Genomic DNA, 20686 nt, shown 5'->3' on the forward strand with positions numbered 1-20686 from the left:
GAATGGAAGAATTGTACATATATTTTTATAAGTTAAAGCTGAATAATTTTAATTTACAATATTGCCATAACAGCTCTTATTTGATACACATCTTTCCAACATTTATTAAACATTATTTCATTCGTGAGCAAATATTATTCTTAAAAATGGCTTCAAAATGAATATGAACCACAAGTTTAAGATACATTTACATTTGTTTAACTTTTTAATAACTTGAATACAAATTAAACCAATGATCATAAGTAGGCTTTTCAGAATTAGATTTTTTTTTATAACTGACGGATAATATTTATTTTTAACCTTTTTTTTCCCCAGTTGTTATCTATTTAAGTTGTCATAGTTGCAGGAAACTATAGGGGTGTCAGAGAATTAATAATAGTAGATGGTGAGATTTAAAAAGTAAAAGCTGTATAACTGATTAAATCAAATTCTGATAAGTTCTCAAGAAGCATTTTTCTTTCTCTGCCTATCTTTAAATTTTGATTGTCAGTAGAAATATTTTTTCATTGGTTTGTGTGTGTGTATGGTGAAATCACTGTTGACATTTGACAATAAAAATCTAATCCTTCAAAGCCTATAAACTAAGCAAAATATCTAATAAATTTGGATTTGTTTTTATTTGTCTCAGTCACATGGGTACTCAAGTTATTGTGAACAAAAGAACAATACTAGCAACTTCTGGAGATAATCACTTTGAAAGCTAAATGAAGTAAATTGGTAGTAAATGAAGCCCAGTAAATGAAGGCTATTTAACTTCATTTGCTTAAGAAAATGCAAATTGCTCCAAATTTGGACAAATTAGCTTTAAATTACTATTTTACATGCTAGCTGTAAATTTGAATAAAATGCTGAAAATATGACAAGTAAAAAGAGACTAAATAGTTGCTTTTCAAAATATTTTATGTTTAGACATATTTTTGTACCCTTGAAAAGTAAAATTGGTTACAATCATATGAAAATATAGTCACTATTCTATATTATGGAATTTTTTTAGATATACAGAACATTTTCTATTTAAGGTATTTTTTCAAATTCTTCTAAATACAGAACATATAAAATAGATAATATGGATTAAGAACAATTAATCTCACTAAAAGGGAATGAGAAATGACTTTATCCAATTGTATTTCTTGATTATACAATTATTGTCATTTTACTACTAAATAAAAATGTAACTTTAGTGCATATGATTAAAGTTTTAGCCTTGTTGATCTTGGGGTCAAAGCACATCATTTAAAAGAAACTAAAAATTAAATTGAATGGTGGTATTTCACTTTTAAGAGTCAAATGTTGGTTCTGTTGGAGTCAGTGGCAGACTCCACACCATCGAGGTCAATGGAGCTAGTTATTCCCAATTTACATTGCTTTACTAGAACAGTCCAGAGTCTTGACATCAATGGGTGCAGATTTTGTTCTTATGTGCTCCTGTTCCAACTGAACTCAAATGGGAGTCTAGTAACTGATTGAGTGGGAGCAGAACTGGGCCCTCTGGTTATCAGAAATGCCTACATTATTGTGTACCAAATAGTCCACCTTACTCCTTTCATATGTCAGCAAAACATAGCTAGAGAATATCACCAAGTTATTTATATTGTTAACCACAAAGGGTAATCAATTTAACACATAACAAAAGATTCAAAGGTTCAGATCAGCAAAGAAAGATTAAACCTCTATTTGCTGATCATTAAAAAACAAAACAGAACCAAGTCAGTTTGAAGGATTTTTACTAAAAAAGTGTGTCAAGGTGAATTCTTGAATTTAGAAGATAATTGAAAGGAGTTACTTTTCCCATACCTGCTTTATCACTTCACTTCCTAAAAATGTTTATTGCAATGCTCACAGTATTGGGATGGGAAGAAAATTGTGAACAAAATTACACAATGTATGTAATTACACAAGAAAATGAAATCTAGTTATATAATTTCAGAAGAGAATAATTCACAGGAATTATGTTGTATCTTTAGCAAATTATACAATATTGAATAGGTAAGCCACTGGTTTGAGGATGTGGATCAGTTCCAGTGTTTTTCTATGTGTTTTATTTCCAAACTTTGAGGTGTTTTGAATTTTACAGAATGCAATTCAATTTCTTTGGGATATTATAAATTGATTTCTGTACCTTACTTAATGAAATATTAAAAGAAAGTAAGGGATACAATACCAGATACCTTTTAAAAAAAACAAACACATTTTAATGAAGTGTAGACCCATCACTTAGGATTTTGTTTTAAAACTATTGATATTTCTAAAAATTCAAAAACATTTTAGCATTGTTAAGTGTCAGGTAATTTGTTTGATTTAGCACTCCTCCGCAGCATTTGCAACTAAGATAGTGCAGCATGGTGCTAGTGCATTCAATCAGAAGTTGAAGTGACTATAAACAGAAATAAACTGATTAGTCTGTGTTACTGTCCAGCAGCTGAATCAAGTGCAAAAGGTAAAGCATACACTATATAATATATAAATATATTTTTTTTAATTCACAGTTTTTAAACAAATTCGTTAATGTTACCATAAGGTCTTTATTTTTTTTTTAAGAGTACCTGGCATTTTCTCTTAAAAATAAACAGCCTGTAGTATTTAGGTGTTCACAATTTATCTAATTCAGTTTCTGACAGGTACACCTGAAATCCTTAAAAAAAAATCCATCCTAGATAAGAGTTGCAAATAGAAAATAAAGGAATGTTGTATCTTTTTCTGCCCCATATGAAATTTGCTCACTAGTTAGTAGTAATTTTTTATTATTGTATATTTTACTTTTGTGTTCTGATGCATTTTGTAACTGTTTTAAACAATATTAATAAAATATTGAGTCCACTCTTGCTCACAGTAAAATCAATGTCCAAATTTTGATGGATTTCAGTGGAGCAGGATCAGGATCATTGTTTTAAAATTTTTGTTCTAGCTAATCTCTGAAATAGAGCAAACAATTTTCTAGGTAAACAGGCAAACTATAAATACCTGATTTTCTAACCCTATTACTATACATTCAATTTTCATATGGCAGTAAAATTGTTTAAATTAACACTCTGCATTATGTGAAATCCAAAACACTGTATAATTTTGCTGGTCACTAAGAATTTGGGGGGAAAATGAATGATTGGAGGCATACTATTGCCTTTCACTGTCCAATATGAATGAACTGCCAAAGATAAACAGTAAGTGGCAGAAAAAAAACCCTCAAATTATTTTATGTGTTATCTGTAACAAAGGTAAAGATTATTTCATAGGTATAATTTATAACTTTAACTTTCACTCTCCTTGAGTAGGTTTTATTTCCTGTTCTGTGATGATTGCATGGTATCTTCAAATATCACTTTATTCCTACAACTAGTTTCCACTCAGACATGTTACGATTAAATGCCTATAGACATTTAATCAGGCTTTTAAAGCAAAGAACAATTTCTCTCCAAAACCCTCTTACTAGGCTTGATTATTATATAATCCTTGATTAGCATTTATTAAATATTAGCAATTATGAAGCCTATTTAAATATGAATTTCAATTTCAGCACTAGCAGATCCCAATTTGCTTGAAATATTTATACCGAAGTAGTGTAGGAAAATACTAACCTATCACTGTTACTATTAGTTGCTTTAGGGCCCAAGCCTGCTCCCATTTAAATCAGTGACTAAATTCCTATTGGCTTCAGTATGATGCAGTAGAATATATGACGACTAGTTTTTTGTTTATACAGTTTTAAGAATTAATTTAATAGAATTAAGATGTTCAGACTTTTGAAGTTATTTTTATAAGCTAGCATTTCTTACAATTATATGTCAAGACTTCTATAGCCTATTAAGAAACAATTAACACCAAGTCTTTTAGAACAGTTACATCCCATTTACTTTCTGTATAATAATCTATTCTGATGCTTATGATATCCACATATTTATATACATGTTTACAAATACATTGAAGTGACAAAAACAAGGTTTTTTTTTAACCCTATCCAATTTTCAGAGTACCAAACTCGGTAGTTACTGCAATTCTTAATATTTCTTTTCCAAAGTATTTTGAATTCTCCCATAAACTAAAGCACATCACTTGTCAAAGCCAGGAAAGGATCTCTTACTCTATGTTTGCATATTTCATTATGCTGCATAAATAATGTAGCTAAATCCGAGAGACAAAAGCCACACAGCTGCAGGTTGGCAGAAGAGACAAGTAAAAACAGGGATTGGGCTGTAATAGTTGAAGGTGTAAAAGGAAGGATAGGTTTAATATTAAATTTATAAACTGCTCTACTGGAAAACAAAACTTGATATAGATGATCACAAAAAAAAACAAAAAACGGAGACCAGTGGCTGGTGTTATTTCACTGCAAGGGAAACCAAGCTGGCTATCACCTTTTCTAGTTGCTGATGCTGTATAGAAGTGGGGTTAACTAGAGGATAAGAAGTTAATATACAGAAATTTGATTCTCACTTGTCTTTGGCTGTTCACACAGTGAGAGAAGGAAGGTGGAGATTCCACATTTGTAGGAAAAGGCTAGAATCAACAGTCAGGACATGATCTCCAATTGCAAAAAATCTCAATTTTCTTTAAAGGAAGAAGAGATTTAGATTCACATCCAAATAGAACATGAAGTGGTTTATTTGCTTTGGATGGGTCTTACTTAAGGTAGAGTGTATAAAAATCAGGTAGAGGGAGACAAAAAGGACATAGGCTGGTAGCAGGTGAGTTTGTGTATGTTCAAATCTATTAATCTTCCTTGCTCTAAATAATCTGCACAGCCTGAGCAACAAGATTACTCTAAACAGAGTCAGTGGCTTTCCTTGAGTGTCTCTCACTATCTACTGTACTATGTTACTGCATGGCATTTTTGCTGTCATTATTATGCTATGAAATCAGATAGATCCTGCTTAATTGGAAGTGGACCAGAAATACATCTAGCACCAACAAAGCCATATTGTGTGTTGGTCTCTGATCAAATATTTTTGTTAATTTATTGAGACTTTGTAAGTATTGGTTTAAAATGCAAATGATTGTCTGGGATTTTACTAGTATTAAAGGGAAGGCATTTTCCTACTGATTCTCTTAGGTTGTTACTATGACCTATAATGTTTAGTACAATTTGACCAAAAATTTATTCCAAGATACTTCCTTTGAAATATATGTAAAGACACAAATTGATTGAATTTTTTAAAATGATTTAAGGTGTACAATTTAAGCATGGCAAAGCCAATAACCACTAGTACTTGAGTTACCTATTGCGATGAAATATTGATAAGTGAAAACAACACCTTGCAGTATCCAGCAAATCTGTGTATTTGTCTACTTCCTCATTAACTTGTATAAAAAGATTATTAATGGGGCAATGCCTTTAAAGAATGGAGAAGGCCCCCCCCCTTTTTTTTTGTAACAGGCTGATTGTTACCTCTTGGTTATCTAATTGTGGTTCTGATGAGCTAGGTAAGTCGCAAACAGTTAAAAAGTTTACAGGTCACTTCACAGAGTCAAAGCCCTGGCATTTTATGGCCTTCTAATGAGCCGTTAAACTGGAGAAGGGGTAATTAAATACTGTGCTCTAGTACAATTTGCCGGCTAGTACTGACTTCAGCTCTCTGATTTTAGGTTCCTTAGAAGACGATGAGGTCATTCAAGAAGGTCTCCTCGGGACCAGGTCAGTCTTTTTTTTTTTTTATAAAGTCTTACATGGCTGACTTTTCATATATGATTGGGGAATTGGTATTTGATAACTACTTTATGCCTCCCACTGTCACAACAGAATATACTGTAATGAAGCTAATATCTGTCTGGAAAAGTGCGATTGGACTCGAAGAAAGAATTTCATTCAGTTTTCTCCAAGGTTTAACTTTGGAATTCTTGATTGGTCTAACGGTTTGTAAATGGATTTTTTTTTTCTGGGCTGGGGGCAAAAAGACAGTATAGAATGTTTATTCCCAGGTGTCATCTTGTGAGCCTAAATAATGGATTTAAAGACATCTTGAAATACATTACAGAATTACTCTTAGAAGAAATATGGTGTGTCACAGCCATCTCTAACAGGTCGAGTTATTAATGATAAAAACGCAATAGTTTTTAAGTACTGCATAACAAACATATCAACAAGTAAAAGGTCAGTGCCCATCTTTTAGCGATATTAAATTGATTTTTAATGCAGCAGCAATGTAAACATGTTATCCCGCACAGTCCTCACATTTATAGACAATTCCTACCTACATCTATTTTTGAGGCAGTACTATACGTTGCCAAACCCTGCTTTTGGCATATGAAACTGGAGAAGAACAAAAAAAAGCCTCAGAGTTCACTGATCTTGGTCAGGTTTCATTAGGCAGTATCCATTGATTTTATTCCCTGGAAGCTGCGCTAACAAATCCTGTATTTCACTTTGCAAATGGTCACCTGGGAAAACTCATTGCCCAACTACTCTCCCTACAGCAGCACCCGCTGTTCCCATTTTGTTTCCCCATTTGTCCACTGCCTGGCTCCTTAGAACATGTACTACAATAGCCGCGTCAGGAGAAGGGGTGACCATATTCTGTTTCTTACCTTGGTTTCAAGAGTTTGCATAGTTGTACGTAGCCTGCGTCCAGCCCTGCTTAGGCTCTGTAGCGTTGTTGGGTGCTCTCCTGTTGCCCACTGAAGTTTAGTGTTTTTGGCTCTGTTCCGAAGTTGCTACTTTTTTGTTAGGCGCATGCCTGTTAGGGATCGGTAAGGTGCTCCTGACGTCACTCAGACTAGCAAATAAAAGGGGCCGGGGGTCCTCTGGTGCGATCCTTTATCCTCCTCCCTGGGGCACTGAACACATACCGCTGAGTGAGGCTTATGCAGCGCCGCGGCACAATGGTCTGGGAATTCCGTGCATGCTTAATCACGAGCTACATCTTGTGCTTAAGGCAATGGCTTTGGTCAGCTATAGCCGTTCAGAATAGTCAGTGGGCAACAAGCGTCCATAGCATCCAGCTTTTCTGTACAATAGAGAGCTGCATATGTATTTATATGCACCACATAATACAAACCCACCTTCAGATTATACCTCCATCTAGGGCCCGATCCTGCTGCCTTTGGGAGTGTTGCTGTTGACTGCAGATGGGAGCTGGGTTTGTCCCCTAATCTCTGTAGCAATATATTGTAGTTTGCGCACGTGCTGTTACTAAAATGGGTAACGGAGACTGGTGTGTCTACCTGCCAGTGGGCGGGACAGCCTTAAACACACACAGTCCCGCGCTCTCGCTCCCTCCCTCTCAACCCAATGTTTACTGCCATTGCTATGAAACTTGAAAAAGCAATAGGAGCTTTGAGAAGCAGCTGCAATCTTTAATTTCTAGGCTTCTCTTCCTTTCCTTCTTTCCCGAAATGAAATGTAGGGAAGCATATACAATGTCTCCTTATGTGCCATCTATTTTGAGTATTTTTGACAGTGAAATGCAAGTGGTCTTACAAAAGCGGGACTCTTCTGTAGGGCTTGTTTTCCAAATATAACCACGTTTTCCGCAAGTTACTGATGTGGCGCCTCCTTAAATCTAACCATGGAAGCAGTCCTTATGAGTCCTTGCAAATCCACAGCTGAAAAACTGCTAATGTACATGAGGCCACAGCCTGCAGTGAGCTCTGGAAGGGCTCTCAGTGTTCTAATGCCCTTGGATTACATCTAGGATTAGAGGAGTTTCTGGTATTTTAATAATGCCTCTCCAAACCATCAGAATTACAGGCAAAAATGCAGAGTGCATTGTTAGCTATTTCAGAATGTTTACAGTATCACTTTTGATATCAACATTCATTTTATTTTTTTACTATCAAATATTTCAAATCACCAATTTTAAACCTTCCTCCCCCAAACTCTGGTTATTAATTAAAATAACACCACCTATGGACGAAAAAAATAAAACACAGGCTTTAAGATATGGAATATTTTAGTCAGGAATGAGGAGAAAATCGTGGTTCATAAATATTTGTTAACATATTAAAAGTTCAGATTTAAAATAAACTTTAGGTATATTCCAATCATTCAGCTACCTTCTTGAGATGTGACACATCCTTTAAAAACATTAATTCATCATCAAGTTTTTATATACGTCACTATTTTCCACTGCAGTGTGAGGTCAACTTTCTATAACAACTTGTACAAAATACAAATGGCAGAAAAAACTATCAATTTTTATGATTAAGTATTTAATAACTTTTGGAAAACAATGGAAATATTTAACGGTCCGTTAAACTAATCGATAATTAACAATAAAATAATTAAAAACGTGTAAATAGCGACGGTATTGGCATAAAATGTTAGTCACTTAATATTCATAGATGTATACAAGTGTATGTTTGAATTTTTCGTAGTTTATAATTATGGAGAGAACGATTCAATCGTAACGAGGTTTATTTATTTTAAAATTTAAATTAAGTCTAAGAAGCATCTTCGGTTAAGAAGTATAAACTTACACACACACAAAAAGAAAAGGAGGACTTGTGGCACCTTAGAGACTAACAAATTTATTTGAGCATAACCTCACGAAAGTTTATGCTCAAATACATTTGTTAGTCTCTGAGGTGCCACAAGTCCTCCTTTTCTTTTTGCGAATACAGACTAACAGGGCTGCTACTCGGAAACTTTACACACACACATACACACACCCCTGAAGTTATCTACAGGTGTTAACTTTTATAGTCGGGATATCGGAATCTTCGAAAGGGGTAAGGAAATCACCGTAAACAACAGTGAAATGGGGAAAGGAAGAAAGATTCCCCCCTTTTTAAAAAAAGTGTTTTATTCATTGGAACCGCTATAGCTGATTTAGGGCGTTGTTAAATTTCCTCTCGCTGTTTTTCTACACACAGCCCACGTTTCCTGACATGAGGGCAGCTAAGGAGGAGTCTTCAAAGCTAAAGGAACAAGTAAAATTGACAGAGCTACCTAGATCCAACAGGACAGGCAGTCTTTGCAACAAAGACAGCTAGCCAGCTCGAAGTGGTCGTTGTATTGCAGGTCAATAATGGAAAGTGGTTGCGGTGGAGGGATTATATAGGTAATAATTGGGATCTTCACACAATGAAGATTTGAATATGAAAAGCAGCCATACCAACCTCTCTTGTATTTCAAATTAATGCATGGAATGCATTAATGATCCCAGAAAACTCTCCCGGAAAAACTAACGCTGAGGGTTAAAAAAAAAAAAAAAGAAATGCGTGTGAGAAAGGAGATCATTGCCCTGGCCCTGTTTCTAATGAACGCTGGGGTGCCGAGGAAACCCCTGCCCAGGCTGCAGCGGAGAAGGAACCAGAGGACAATTTTGGCGCCTGCGCTGCAGGTGAGACCATGGGCTCGAAGAGCCTTTGCACCCGCTGATATTTTCTCTCACGCCGTGATCTTACCCCCTTGCAACTCCTCTGGCGAAACCGTTCGACATGACACGACACCCGGTATACTACAGCCCCGACCGGGCAGTCTGACTGTGAAGAGAAACGCGGGGCGGGGCGGGGCGGGGAGGGAGGGAGAAGGCGTTATTTCCCCGACACACAGACTCTGGGTTCCTAACGCGAGGGCTCAGGAGGAATCTCCAAAACTAAAGAACCAGGAGGACTTGTGGCACCTTAGAGACTAACCCATTTGTTTCAGCGTAAGCTTTCGTGGGTTACAGCTCACTTCATCGGATGCATCAAAGCTCACGCTCAAATAAATGGGTTAGTCTCTGAGGTGCCACAAGTCCTGTTCTTTTTGCGGATACAGACTAACACGGCTGCTACTCTGAAACCATCTCTAAGGTTGGCAGCGTTACCTAGAGCCACTGGGACAGACCCGATCTTCCTAGCAGGGAGCAGGTTCTGTGAGTGGGGAATTCGCCATCCCAGGAGAGCTTTTTCCTCAAACATGCAACTTCCCGGGGGCATCCCTGCCGGTAACAACCTGGAGAGGACGGGCTCTCCCTGAAGCCGAAGGGGCTGGACTGGGCGGCCCCCCAGCGCCAATGAGAAAGCCACCGTGAACCACCCCGTGACAGGTCCACTCCGCTTAGCGCGGCTCGGGCGGGACCTTGCGGATCCCCCTCACGTGGGGAGGGGCCGAAAGTTGGCTGGCTGGGTGGAAGCAGACCCGGGTTGGCTAGAACCAGGAGGTGCCCGAAAGGCGGGAGCCCACCGGCTCTCACGTGGGGCCAGGCTTGGAGGGCGCCGTCGCGTCTGGTCCCTGCCAAGCGGGTGAGTTCCGAGGCAAAGCCAGGAGCGCCCCTCAGCCAGGTCCTGGAACCGGGCTCCACGTGGGGGAGGAGAGATGGGTGGGTGACTTGACCTGACCAGCCCCAGTGGCGCTGCCCCTCCCCCTCGTTTTCGGAAGAACCGCAGCAGCGGCGGATCTGGTTTTAATAGAGACCATCGCACCAAGCACCAGGGACTTCTGATCTGCACGAAAAGAAAGGGACACCAAGCGCGGCGCGCGCGGGCTCCCTCTTCCCCCGCAGCCACACCGGCACGGTTGAGTGAAATGGGCCGTCGGGGGAGGGGAACCTGGGGCTTCCAGCTCTGAGTGATGATAATAGTTCAAACAGAGAAGCCCCCACCCCCTTTTCGATGCGGTTATCACAGGGCAATGGCAGAGGCGCGCGCTCCTGCTTTTCTTGATTAGCGACCTGAGCAAAACTACAAAGTGTTTTCAAAACATGGTAAATCGAAGTTATCCTAAGAGCTCAGTTTTCACAGTGTTAAACATGAGTTTTGATCCAAATACATGGAGGTGGGAGGAGTGGGAAAGGGTATTAAAAGAAATCGGAAATGAGAAAAAAATTAAAACCAGAGAAGTTTTAGAAACATGACAAATTAGAAAACAGGCACCCAGAGCTCTGGCCGTTTTGATGCCAAAGGAGTCCTGGGACAGCTTCATGAATACGTTTCTTTCTCCGCGTAATTATCTCAACGAAAAAGCACGTTTTCTGTGGGGAGAGCAAGTCGATGTTAAAGACAGCGGCATCTTTCTAACGCCTGAAATATGACCATGATCCTGGAATTCCCCCGACCTGGGTCTGCTTAAAAAAAGTGGGTGTTTGTGGCCGATTGTTTGTGAATGAATTTTGGAAGGTTTTTGAGAGTTCCCAGCTGGCAACAGCTCTCTACCTTCCACAAAACTTGAAAGGCTGATGTCCTTTGCAGGAAATGAATGAGTCGATAACATCTGACACCAGTGACCAGTCCGGTGACCCCAACCTTAATTCCAGTAATACTGGAGGCCTGGAAATCTCAGTAAAGACCACTTGCAAATCTCCCCCCTCCCCAACACACGTAATTTACACAATCAGCATTTATTTTGTAATGTAGGAAATCCTTTCAACTAGCTCTTATACTTGCATTCAGCTTTCTTTTGCTGTTTTCACACTCCTCCCTTTACTCTGATAAAAAGCATAATACTGTATTGCTTTAAAAATATCAAACTATCTGGAAACAAAGGACAGTTTCTCCATAAAAAAACAACGACCTGGGTCAACTTATTTGCGTCCAGTATCGGTAAACCCAAGAGCCTAGTCTCCATTGCATTTTTCAGCCAAATGCAGATAGAGGAGACCAATCTGAGAAAAATACAGACTCTTATAACAGATACTATTTTAAAAAATCATATATATATAGATGCCTCCTGGTTTTGGTAGACATATCAAATAGTTGATAGATATTTTCATATATACACTACATTCATTTTCAATCTTTTTGCAGAAAAACGCTTTAAATATTTGTTCTCTCCAGCTGCCCTGCTTTTATATTTCCATTGATTATATCAGAATTGAAATTATATATAGTAGTTCATATATATATAGATATAGATATAGGAAATATTTAGTTTTTAATCTTTCATGTAGATAAAGTGAGTTGAATACTGATTTAACTTAGTAAAATAATTGCATTTATTAGGAAGTGGAAACGAAAAAAGGAATGGTTTATTGCACAAATGTGTAAAGGCAGGTCAGTGTAGGAAGTCGACCTCCACTGTTGAAATAACCTATAGGAAATTTACGGTTGAAGACTGCAAAGGAATTTCAGGATTTAGAGCTTCTGCTCCACTTGCCAGATTGCTTGTATTTTTACACTTTTGCCCACCCCCTTCTCTTTTTACCAAACGTTCAACTGGGCACCTTGTTATTTCAAACAGAAATTAAAGACAAAGGAAAGCAATTTATACACTTTCCTGAAAAGCAACAAAAAGAGTAAACAGGCCTATCAGAGCAAAGGGGGTTTGCTTAATTGGGCAGACTAAAACAGCAAGTGCTTTGAAATTTTATAAAATACAGTTGTACAAGATCTGGGCGGATCACAGTTTGTTGTTTTGGCTTTTTATTTATTTATGTTTGTGTGGATGGGACAGGAGGGGTAATGCCAGAAAATAATCAAAAAATAATTTAACCCAGTGTCCTCAGATTTTAACAAGGTATAAACTACCTTTTAAATGTTACAGGGGCAGAAGTGTCACCAAATTTTAGTTTATGATTGTGTAGTGCCTGTGAATAGGATGTTTACTGACAAGAAAAAATGGGCAATGTGATTTTATATTTTTTATGCCTACCCAAACATATACTGTATATTTAGCCATGTTCTTCCCCAGGAAGAAAAGGAAGGAAATAGGCATTTTTGATAAGTATTTTTTCTTAACATATTAAAAACCTATTATTTGAAATACGTGGGTCGCGAACTACAGTAGTAGAAATAACACATTGTTCTTTCCTACTTGTATACCTGAGAGAGGTCCAATGCCAAGGGAATTCGTGAAGGAACACGTGAAAGCTGTATCAAGCCAGTTAGATTTTTTTTTTCTTTTATGTGCTTGATTCTCCCACCCACTAGTAGTGGAGATTTAAAAGTGCAGTCTCCAGGCCAGCATTATTCCTCTTCTCTTTGTCTTCTTCCTTCTGTTTTTTTTTTTTTTTTGTCTTCCTCCTGCCTAGCAAATTCTCCTGTTCTCTTTCAGCCTTTCCTCCTCCTCCATCATGCTCCTGGAGAACAATCGCTGCTGATTGAGGTTCACTCTAATGCTAGGCTTGAAAACTGGGCTCTTATTTAGGAAGTCATTAATCACATCTCCTCCCCCGGAAAGAGATGGCGGAGAAACCTGTGAAGTGCAATCCCTCGCCCCGTCCCCCTCCAAAAATGTTTTGAAACGCTAAACCTCAACACATTCTGAACCATATTAAGGTGATATCGCGTTTCCGGTACGCGTTTCTTTTGAATATGAAATAGTCATGTGAAACAAAGGGAGGAACACTAGCGATTCTCTGTGTATATGTTGAGCCCAAGTGTGCATATGTTTCTGCGTACAGTACATATAAAGTTTTCCTGGCAACCTAAGTAGGTTAAAATAAGGTGATCAGCGAGTTAAATTCCCTGAAGCAGTCGAATTTTGGCTCACGTGTCTACAAGAAAATAAATACAAGGTTAAAAGGCAAAAATACAGTTATAATTCAAAGGTGTTTAAATGCCACTTTTATTAAGGAAGTAGCAACACTTGCAAATATGTACATTTTTTTGTAATACATAGTATATGTGATTCTGTATACATATTTGTGTGTCTATTCACATAATATATCTCCTCCCTATGACAGAGTATATATATATATATATATATATATATAAAAAATCTCAGTTGTATGTCTAGGGGTTGGATGTAACTCCATATGTAGCTATACGTGTATCTCTACACATATGTGTAAATACACACGCGCACAGAAACCCCCAAAATACGTCATCTCGATTTCCCGTGGAGTGTGCAAAGTAGCTGTAAGACAAGTTCGTATTTGAATTTTCTTGTTCATTCATAAATTATTTTGGTGTGTCAGCCTAAATTGAAATGGCGATTGGCTACTTCAGACTCTTGCCAACCCCTTAAGGATCTGATGTGAAATTAGTCGCAAGAAAGCATGTAATTGACAAAGTCACGTGTGCGTAGGGGGCCAGAAACTGAGGGAGAGACAAGGGGAAAAATCAAAAGAGGGAAAGCACATTAGACCATGCGAGCTAAATTTGTGATCGTTCAAAATCAGGATGTTAGATTGATGCAGAAGACCACTTCGATCCAAAGGGAAAGTTTTCATCTCACGAGTTTGGAGCAGAGGGCCCGTGGGGCAACATGGCCGAAGGTTAATTTTCTTATTCTATTGTTTTTCTATTATTTTTTTCTCTCTCTCTCTTCCCCTCCCCCTCCTCCTCTTTATTAACCCCACTAGGCACCATTCTTTTCTTTTTTTTTTAATCGGATCGCGCAGAGGGGCTTTCTACAAACCTATTGTTACGGATTTCCAAAAATGTTCCGTACCGCCCACACCGATTCACACAACTTGAAAAGCTTTCATGGGGCTATTGTTTGAATTGTTCCTGTACGATTAAACACAGTTTCAGTGGAGGGATGCGAAAACGTTTGTACACCTGTCCCCCCAACTTTAACTGAAAGTGATTTCAAGGGGGGGGGAGGTGGATGCACGTTGGAAAATAGTACTGGATCCGCCGCTGTATGTGCAATAACACGTTGTTGTGCAATCTGCCCCTTTTTTGCTCATTCCCTCTCCACCCCCACCCGCGCTTTGCAAGGAGAGAATAATTTAGCTGAGCATTTCTGTTGGAAAATGGGATCGGTCCTAAACCAGCAATATTCAAGTAAAGTATCGCGTTCTGCGGTGTAGTATGGCTGAAAGTCGGCGTAAAATGGAAAAATACACGTATATACAGAAACGTGGGCTGTTCCGGGCGACAGAGAGCGAGCATATGCTGGGTTTCCTCTCTGTTACCCTGGCTGCTTTTTGGGTTGTGTGCTTTTTTTAAATGGTTTTCTGCGCAGGGAAAGAAAACGGGTTGATTTTGTAATGTGCGGGTGTGTGGGGGTGGTTGTTTTTCTCCCCTCTGAGCAATCCCTTTGTACAAGGCAAAGGACGTTTACCAGAATTTAACTCTTTGCTTTGCATCGTGTGTGTGTGTGTGTGTGTTTTTTTTCCCCCTCCTCAGCAGGGGCGAGTAAAGGTGGAGACGAGCCCGGGAAGTTGCCAGAGCAGGAAGAGGAGGAATCTCAGGTTTTGCATGGAACAGGCCATTGCAAGTGGTTCAATGTGCGAATGGGATTCGGGTTCATCTCCATGATCAACCGGGAAGGAAACCCTTTGGAGTCTCCAGTTGATGTTTTTGTACACCAAGTAAGACCAACTTTTGTCTCCCATCTTCTCCCCCCACCCCACCCCCCATCCCCTTTTTTTTGGGGTTGAGTTCAATGGTGATCGAGTTACACTGGAAGGGAAACAATCAATCTATCGTTCTAGATATTTAAATGCATCTGTATATATGTAATAAAAACTGCTCTAAGAAGGGGTTCTATCTACATCAGCCCATTAAAACTCAAATAAGATCAGCATCCATAGTTGGTGGATTGTGCAAAAGAATATTTTATCTCTTCACAATGCAGGGCTGGGGTACAAACTTTTCTTTTTGAATTCTTTTTTTTTAAATAATCTCATATCCTGTTTTTGATAAGGTTTAAACTTTTCAGCTATGTCATCTGCTCAGGAGCAGATAGGTCCTTCCGTGCAAAGGTGATTAAAAAATATACACAGAAAAGGAGAAATAAATATATTCATCAATTAGGTCTGTTGTGAACAAATATTTTTTGTAACACTCTTCTTGTAGAATTAGACATTTTTTAAAAGTAGTTCATCCCAGATTAGTTGGTGAGAAGTAAATGTAATTAATAGGTTTATTTTGCAATGATACAGACATGAAAACATCCCTCTGATAATACATGACTCATCAAACTCTGTGTGTATGTGTGTGTGTGTGTGTTTGTGTTTGTTTGTTTGTTTGTTTTAAAAATCTCTTTTGGAAAACATATCTAGTAGTAAATAAGACTAAGGACATTGTCTCTTTAAAGACACTGAACATAAAGATGTGTCCATTGTTTATATTTTTAACATGTCTAACTGGTATCTAGAGCCTTATTTTGTACATGGAAACTCTAAGACAAATGTCTTCATTTGAAAAAGTTTCAGCTGCAAGAAACGTTAATCAGGAAGTTTAGAAAACTTCTTCCAAGGTTATTGATGTGATTTGTGAGAAACCAGTGTACCTAGATCTCCCACATGCTTGTATTAGTCCCAAATTGCAAGAATGACATTTTGAATTTCATCACCCTTCTGAGTTGATCAGAGAAAAAGAGAACAATATCTGCAAAGTAAAGAGACTGTTTCAGGCTGGGTTATGGCCATGTCAGGAAAGCTAAAGGCATCTTAACTTTTCACGTTGTTGTCCATTTCCTATGACGTTTACAATGATTTGGGGGAGGTTTTGTTACGTGATATTCTATCTTGATGGTCTAGTTTTATTCCATATATTATTGTACGTTTGGGCTCATTTTCACCATTCACGTTTAAGGAATATATACTTAGGATGAAGCTGATAGGAGATAACTGAAACAAGAAACAATGCTTGCTGGTGTGTTGCTTTGCTTTGTGGTGGTGTTTGGGTAGATTTTTGACCTTTTTGTGATATGTCCACCCCTGCCTCCAGGGTCTACTCATCCATATTGTCTGTTTGTATGTGGAATTAAGTATAACTGTGAAATGAAATAGAGCTTTTATTTTTAATGTAAAAGGAATACTTTGTTTTTACATTCTTACACTTCCTGCTTCGCACTGTCAGGCATGGATGAAGCAGCTCCTTTCCTGCTGCTTTTCATGAGACTGAATTACTGAAATCATTGTCAAATCTGATTGCTATCAGTTTCCTTGCCTTTTTTCCCCTCTGAACTGTCTTTAGGTCATTAATTGCTCTTTGTGATTACATAAATGTATTTTAAAGATGAAAGAAAGAAAAAAAGTTCTCTTTGTCTAATACCCTGGCATATTTTGTTCTCCTTGCTCCTCTAATATTAAAAAAACAAGTGTTTAAAGGATAGCAAATTGATTAATAAAATAAAATATTTGAAAACAATATTCTTAGAACTGTGTAACTGCAGAAAATGTTAAGTGATCATATTATGTGTAGGACTTTGCTATTGATACACACTTTAAAGTAAGTCATGTGTAATTTACTTACACAATAGAAAATATTCATAGAAAGTCAAAAGATAATCAAATAAAATTGTAGGAAATGTTGAAGCCAGTTTGTATTTTGTGTCACATAGAAGATGGGGACATTTAATAAGCCAATAAGTGAGTTATGCAGGAGGAAATCATTTCAAGCATAAATGTTTGGAGATACTGAACTAATCTACATGTCATAAATATTTGTATGGATTTACAGATTTCTGCTAGTACACAATACCATAAAAGATAGTATAGCTAATTGGTTTAAACTGTGAACCTCATTAATAATTTTGGATTTTTCTCAAATGTATGTCTTAATGCACTAATTTATCAGTGGTTCATAATTAATTGCTCTCATTACACCAAAGAAAGTATTTTAATATATCCCACTTTGTTTTTTCTTGGTGAAATATTCATTAAATGCAGGGCTTATGGTGACATTAGTCTCTTCTCTTTCCCAAAGCTTTAATATAATGGGGGGGATTATAAGAGGAGCAACGCCTAACTCGGGTTGAGTTTGAATTTCACATACTTCATTATTACAGAATAATTGTGCTACTTGGCTAGCTGATTTGAAGGTGACAGTAGCCACTGGTGGATAGATAGCCACAACAACATAAGGCCCTTTTAAAATCTGAAATGTTATACAAAGAAGAGATTGCATGCTGTTAAAATAGAGTCTGGTATCTGTACGTTCAATGGGCCCCATCCTCCAAAGCTGTACTCGTGCAATTAGGTCTTAATCATTTGACTATTGAAGTCAGAAATATTGTTCATGTGAGAAAGGGTTTGCAGTCATATTATGAATTTGTCAGGATAAATATTGCTGTATACTATTTTAGAACTATTGTGTCTTCTACTACAGCACATACTTATGTACAGGGCTTGTCATACATACAACTAGACTTTTTAGATACTATGTATCAGAGAATCCTACAAATTAAGAATAGGAAAAACCCACATAATTTAGTACCTATACAGGATTGCTTATGCAGGATTGTTCCCTACAAATACACTTCTAGTGTTTTGTCTAGCCGAGCTTTAAATATTCCCAATGATAGGATTTTCCATCCCCTTCACTTGAGAAATTGTTCAAAGCCTAAGAGATTTTGCTGTCAGGAAGACTTTCCTGATATTCAGTCCAAATTCCCTTTAATGATTTCATCCTATTATACCCACTTCTATTTACTTGTACCACTGTAAATAATTTATCTCCCTCTGTGGTGTTTACACCCCTCAATTATGTGTGCACTATAATCATGTTTTCCCTTTGTCATTGGTTAACTAAGCTGTGCATATTTAGGTCTTTTTTAGAGCCCATACTTCTTTAAGTCAATGGAAGTTCTGTGCATGGAACAGCTGCAGTATTGAGCCTTTAACTCTTCTTTTTAAGTTATTCCCTTCAGCACTCTGATTTTGATTGATCTTCTCTGAACTACCTTCGGCTTGTCATTATCTTTCTGGTAATGAGGTACTCAGAGCCAAACACATTATTTCAGATGGAAACATACCAGAGGTCTCTCTATATTTATATATTATAATTAAAGTAGAGTACATTTGTAAACATTTACACTCAAGTCCTTTTCAGATTTGGTTTGCATATGCCTGTCCATGTATTCAGCATCTTCATGTTGATCTTTTGTTTGAGCTATTCATTATTTCCAGAAGGAAGTTATAGAATAGTTAACCTGTTTGTTTCTGAATCACTCTTTACTCAAATTGCATTAATGGGACTATCATTTATTTTTATAAGAGTAAATATAATGGGCCAAATTCTGCATAGTGTAACTATGTTGACTTCAACAGAGTTGTACCATACTGGATTTGGCTCAGTATTGTTGTTCTTCACACCTTAAATTCCACATTAGCTGCTTTATAATAGATCCTGTCTTTAGTGGGAGATGCGTGTATTTATCAGAGGGCAGAGCTGGGCCTAATGAGTGTGCAATGATAGAAACTTCTTGTGATTCTGCATAAGTTTAAGTACAGCAGTTTAAAAGGTCTACAGTTCTGTAAACTAAAACGGATTATATGTGAGGTTTTAGCCCCAAGATCACAGTAAAAGGGTTGATGCTTGAAGTTAGTTTAACTGCTGAGATGTTTGTATATAACGTTTTTTTAACCAAGGGGGAGGGGTGAACTCTGACCCACTGTAGGTCCCTTCCAGCTCTAATTATTCTATGGTTTACCTTGGGAAGAAGGTTTAACTTTGAAAGTGCTTAACAAGACTGTTTATGTGATCACACACACAAAAAAGAGCAGTTTTTGTTGGTTTTAAATGTAAATAGATGCAATTTATAAGTGTTTATTACACATGAAAACTTCATAACCTTGTGTTCTGTTTCTGAATTTTAAGATCCTTGCCTAGGTGGATTTGTTTAGAAGATGCAGATAGTGGGGATGTCCTATATTAGGGTCTGGTCCTGCAGCCCAAAATTATTGCCATAATGGGATTGATTTTTGCATAAAGATTTTGGGACTTAAAACAGGATGCTTTCTATATCTGTATTTAAATGACCAGCATTAGCTAAAAGCACACATTTCCATCTGAAACTTGTTTTAACTACTATTGTTACACTTAAGTCTACTGAAACTGGAAGAAATCTGAGGATTTTTTGTTTTGTTTTGTTTTTCAGTTACTTCATGCATTTGACCTCATGTTGTATATAGTAAATTGCATTCTTTCCCTTGTTTTAGTGGGTCTTTCACGCAACACTGGAAAGTGATAGAGAGAAAAAAAGCATCTACAATAATATACAATGTAATTTTAAAACACAAGAAACAAAAATATTGATTGGGGAATTTAGGGGTAGATATAATACCCCAAATAGAATCTGTTTTCAACTATTGTTTTTAATCACTAGATTTTAAGTTGATTGTCTCTTTAAGATTAGGCACCTGATCATGAATTTCTTTTGTATCCAAAGCTGCTACTGATGTCAACTAGGGCAAGCAAAGTTTTATTGGTACAAGAAATGCAGGACTTGGCATAGAGTATTACATTTAATATCTAATGTCCCTGATGCCAGGGTCTAGATCTTCTCCGTGTGGGGGGGGGGGGGGAGGGAGGGAAGGTACATCTAGTGATCTAGTACATCTCTTTCTTATGATGATCCGGGCTTGAAAAAGCTTGTATACAGTGACTTGAAGTTTTGATGAGCAAGAGGGGTGAATGGCAGGCTGTTTTCCCCTGCTGCGTGCAACATAGCAGTTCCACTTCGGAGTACAGCAGTCTCTGTGTGAGGCCTGCTGCTCCTAACCTGGCTCCCTGAACTGTTGTTTGGGGGCAGACAAACCCAAACCCCAATCTAAATAAAAATGGATGGAAGAGACTTGAGGAGCCAGGAGAGAGAAACCTGTAGGTGAGCAAGTGAGGAGCAAACTGTGTGTCTGTTGGCAACAAGGAGATCAGAGGGAATCAGGCTTGAACTCAGATCTGCAATAAAAAGTCTGGGCCCAGCTATTGGTACTGAGACTTGCTCAGGGGCCTGAGCCCATTCATTGGGAATCTAGGCAGTGGCTTGCAGGGCCATCATGGAATGGTCATGTGGGAGGATTCCAGGAGAAGTGACAGAGTGGATACCTGATGAGGGATTCCTGGGGAGGAGAGCTGCTTCCTTCAAACCAGTGTGCGGAGTGTACAGGTTGGATGTTTGGAAACAGCTTTAAATTGCTGGGTGGAGGGATTTGTG

At 37.8% G+C, this 20686-nt stretch overlaps 1 protein-coding gene across 3 annotated transcripts in view; it reads left to right on the top strand.

Annotated features, from left to right (window-relative positions):
* LIN28B (lin-28 RNA binding posttranscriptional regulator B) overlaps positions 1-20686 on the top strand; it is a 178325-nt gene that overhangs the window by 54914 nt on the left and 102725 nt on the right. Inside the window, exons 2-3 of one of the 3 annotated variants that reach the window (XM_073335159.1) lie at positions 5578-5626; positions 14929-15113. In XM_073335159.1, the coding sequence (XP_073191260.1) occupies positions 5593-5626; positions 14929-15113 (219 nt within the window). In that variant the 5' untranslated portion in view covers positions 5578-5592. Of the gene's footprint in view, positions 1-5577; positions 5627-14552; positions 14584-14928; positions 15114-20686 lie in introns of those variants that run through there. The other 2 variants (XM_073335160.2, XM_073335161.1) reach the window with 2 other exon arrangements.

This window comes from Lepidochelys kempii, chromosome 3 (assembly GCF_965140285.1).
Source record: "Lepidochelys kempii isolate rLepKem1 chromosome 3, rLepKem1.hap1, whole genome shotgun sequence".
Lineage (NCBI taxonomy): Eukaryota > Metazoa > Chordata > Testudines > Cheloniidae > Lepidochelys > Lepidochelys kempii.